This window comes from Mus pahari, chromosome 1 (genome assembly GCF_900095145.1).
Source record: "Mus pahari chromosome 1, PAHARI_EIJ_v1.1, whole genome shotgun sequence".
Classification (NCBI taxonomy): Eukaryota; Metazoa; Chordata; class Mammalia; order Rodentia; family Muridae; genus Mus; species Mus pahari.
Window position 1 is genome coordinate 100505755 of NC_034590.1, and position 1815 is coordinate 100507569.

Here is a 1815-nt window from a genome sequence, read left to right on the forward strand (position 1 = left end):
AGCACTGGGCATCATAGACCCCAGTGCTGCATGCTACTCAGAATGGATGGCCTGAAGCTTCACATGGTACTAACCCGAAGTGGTTGGGCTAGCACCTCAGAGCGCCACACTGTCTCCTGGTGTTCGTTGTGTATCTTCCTCTACATCTGGACATCTTAATGCTTCAGTTCCTACATGTTCTTTCCGGTTTTCTACATTGAATATCTTATTGATATATAACTTTATGCGTATACATATATTTATATGTTTATGTATAACATAAACCAGTAACTGACTTTGATAAACTAATTCTCTAGGTTCATTTTCAAATGCTGGGATTACCACTCTAAACCCTGGTGCCCAACATACATCCTTGTTTCAGTTCTTCTTATTATACAGGGCACTAGTTCACCCAGTCTACAATACTGTGCTTGCCACATTCCCCATTCCAGCATCGCCCCCTGTAGACACAGTCAGGTCACTACAGATGCTGTGGTGTCCTGGCACAGGTCTACTTTGACCTGTCCTTAACCAGCCATCATTTGGTTTGTTCTAACTGTTCTTTCTAAAGACCAAGGACACTGTGCCTTTTAGATGTCCTTCCCTGATTTATACTTTATAAGACATAAAAACACACACACACCTCACGTGAGAGCATGTACACGCGCACACACACACAGACACTCATAACTTAACACATATAAACTATACACACACATACATATTTACTTGGACAGAGATGCATATATACATAGAGACACATACATGTTCACAAAAACTGTACACATATATTGTCACATGCAAACCTAAACATCATAGAGAGATACAACACACACACACACATTGTTACACACAAAATATCCCCCTATACACCACACACACATAGACACAGAGATACACATAATCTCAAAAGAATGAACAGAGACAGATGTGGACACTGACACACAGGCACACACATGTACACACTATGTCATTGGGTGTCTATGCAAAATCTCCCACCACATCTCCATTAGCACCTGTCCCTTTTTTGAAACTCCCTGCTAAAGTCTTCAGGGCCCTAGATATGCAGGATTCTCTGCAAGGCTGGGAGCACTCATTCCTCCTTTGTTCCAAGCTTGGGACATGTACCAAGAGCCTAACAGGGTGCCTGACTCACAGGAGTGGACAGCAGTACACCCTCATGTCTCCTGAGAGCAGCCCTGCTGATTCCATAGATTATGCATATACATAAACACGTATTCATACACACTTGCTACACCAGCAACATTAACCACATCCTCACCATTTCTGAGCAATATTCTCTCAGTTTCCAAAGGAAATGAGCTCCAAGAACTTCTTTGCTTCTACCCATAACATCTGCCACTCAAATCTTTTATCAGTTGGTGTGTGACNCACANACACCCTCCTGTGTCCTTCCAGTCATNCCANATCTAGTCCCTCATAGAATATCAGCCTTGTGTGACTCAGTGCTATACCACATCGCTCAAGTGAGGACAGCAAGAGGGAAAGGTTTTCATACTCAATAATACAGAGGCAGGTTTTTCTCCTTCATAGTTTTGATTCATGCCCTGTGTAATTTGTGAAGGAGCCCATGGTACAAAGGCCCTGTCTGGAATATTACCAAGACTATCTTGCTCTTTTGACCAATCAAAAAGGGACCTAGGTATTTCGGTTTTGTCTCTGGGGCGGGGCCCACATAGAAGAACTGTAAAAGCTACTACATCAGAAAGGATTTTTGCCAGGATTCTTGTGTGTGACTCACACACACTGAATTTGCTTTTATTTCTTTGACAGATTCTCAAACAAGCAGTCCCACAACTGGTAAGTACATTGAAA

At 42.5% G+C, this 1815-nt stretch overlaps 1 protein-coding gene across 1 annotated transcript in view; it reads left to right on the forward strand.

The window, feature by feature from the left end:
• The window catches only part of Dmbt1 (deleted in malignant brain tumors 1), an 86680-nt gene that overhangs the window by 19067 nt on the left and 65798 nt on the right, over positions 1–1815 (forward strand). The window contains 1 exon segment of the mRNA XM_021204845.1: positions 1774–1801. Within this exon segment, the coding sequence (XP_021060504.1) occupies positions 1774–1801 (28 nt within the window).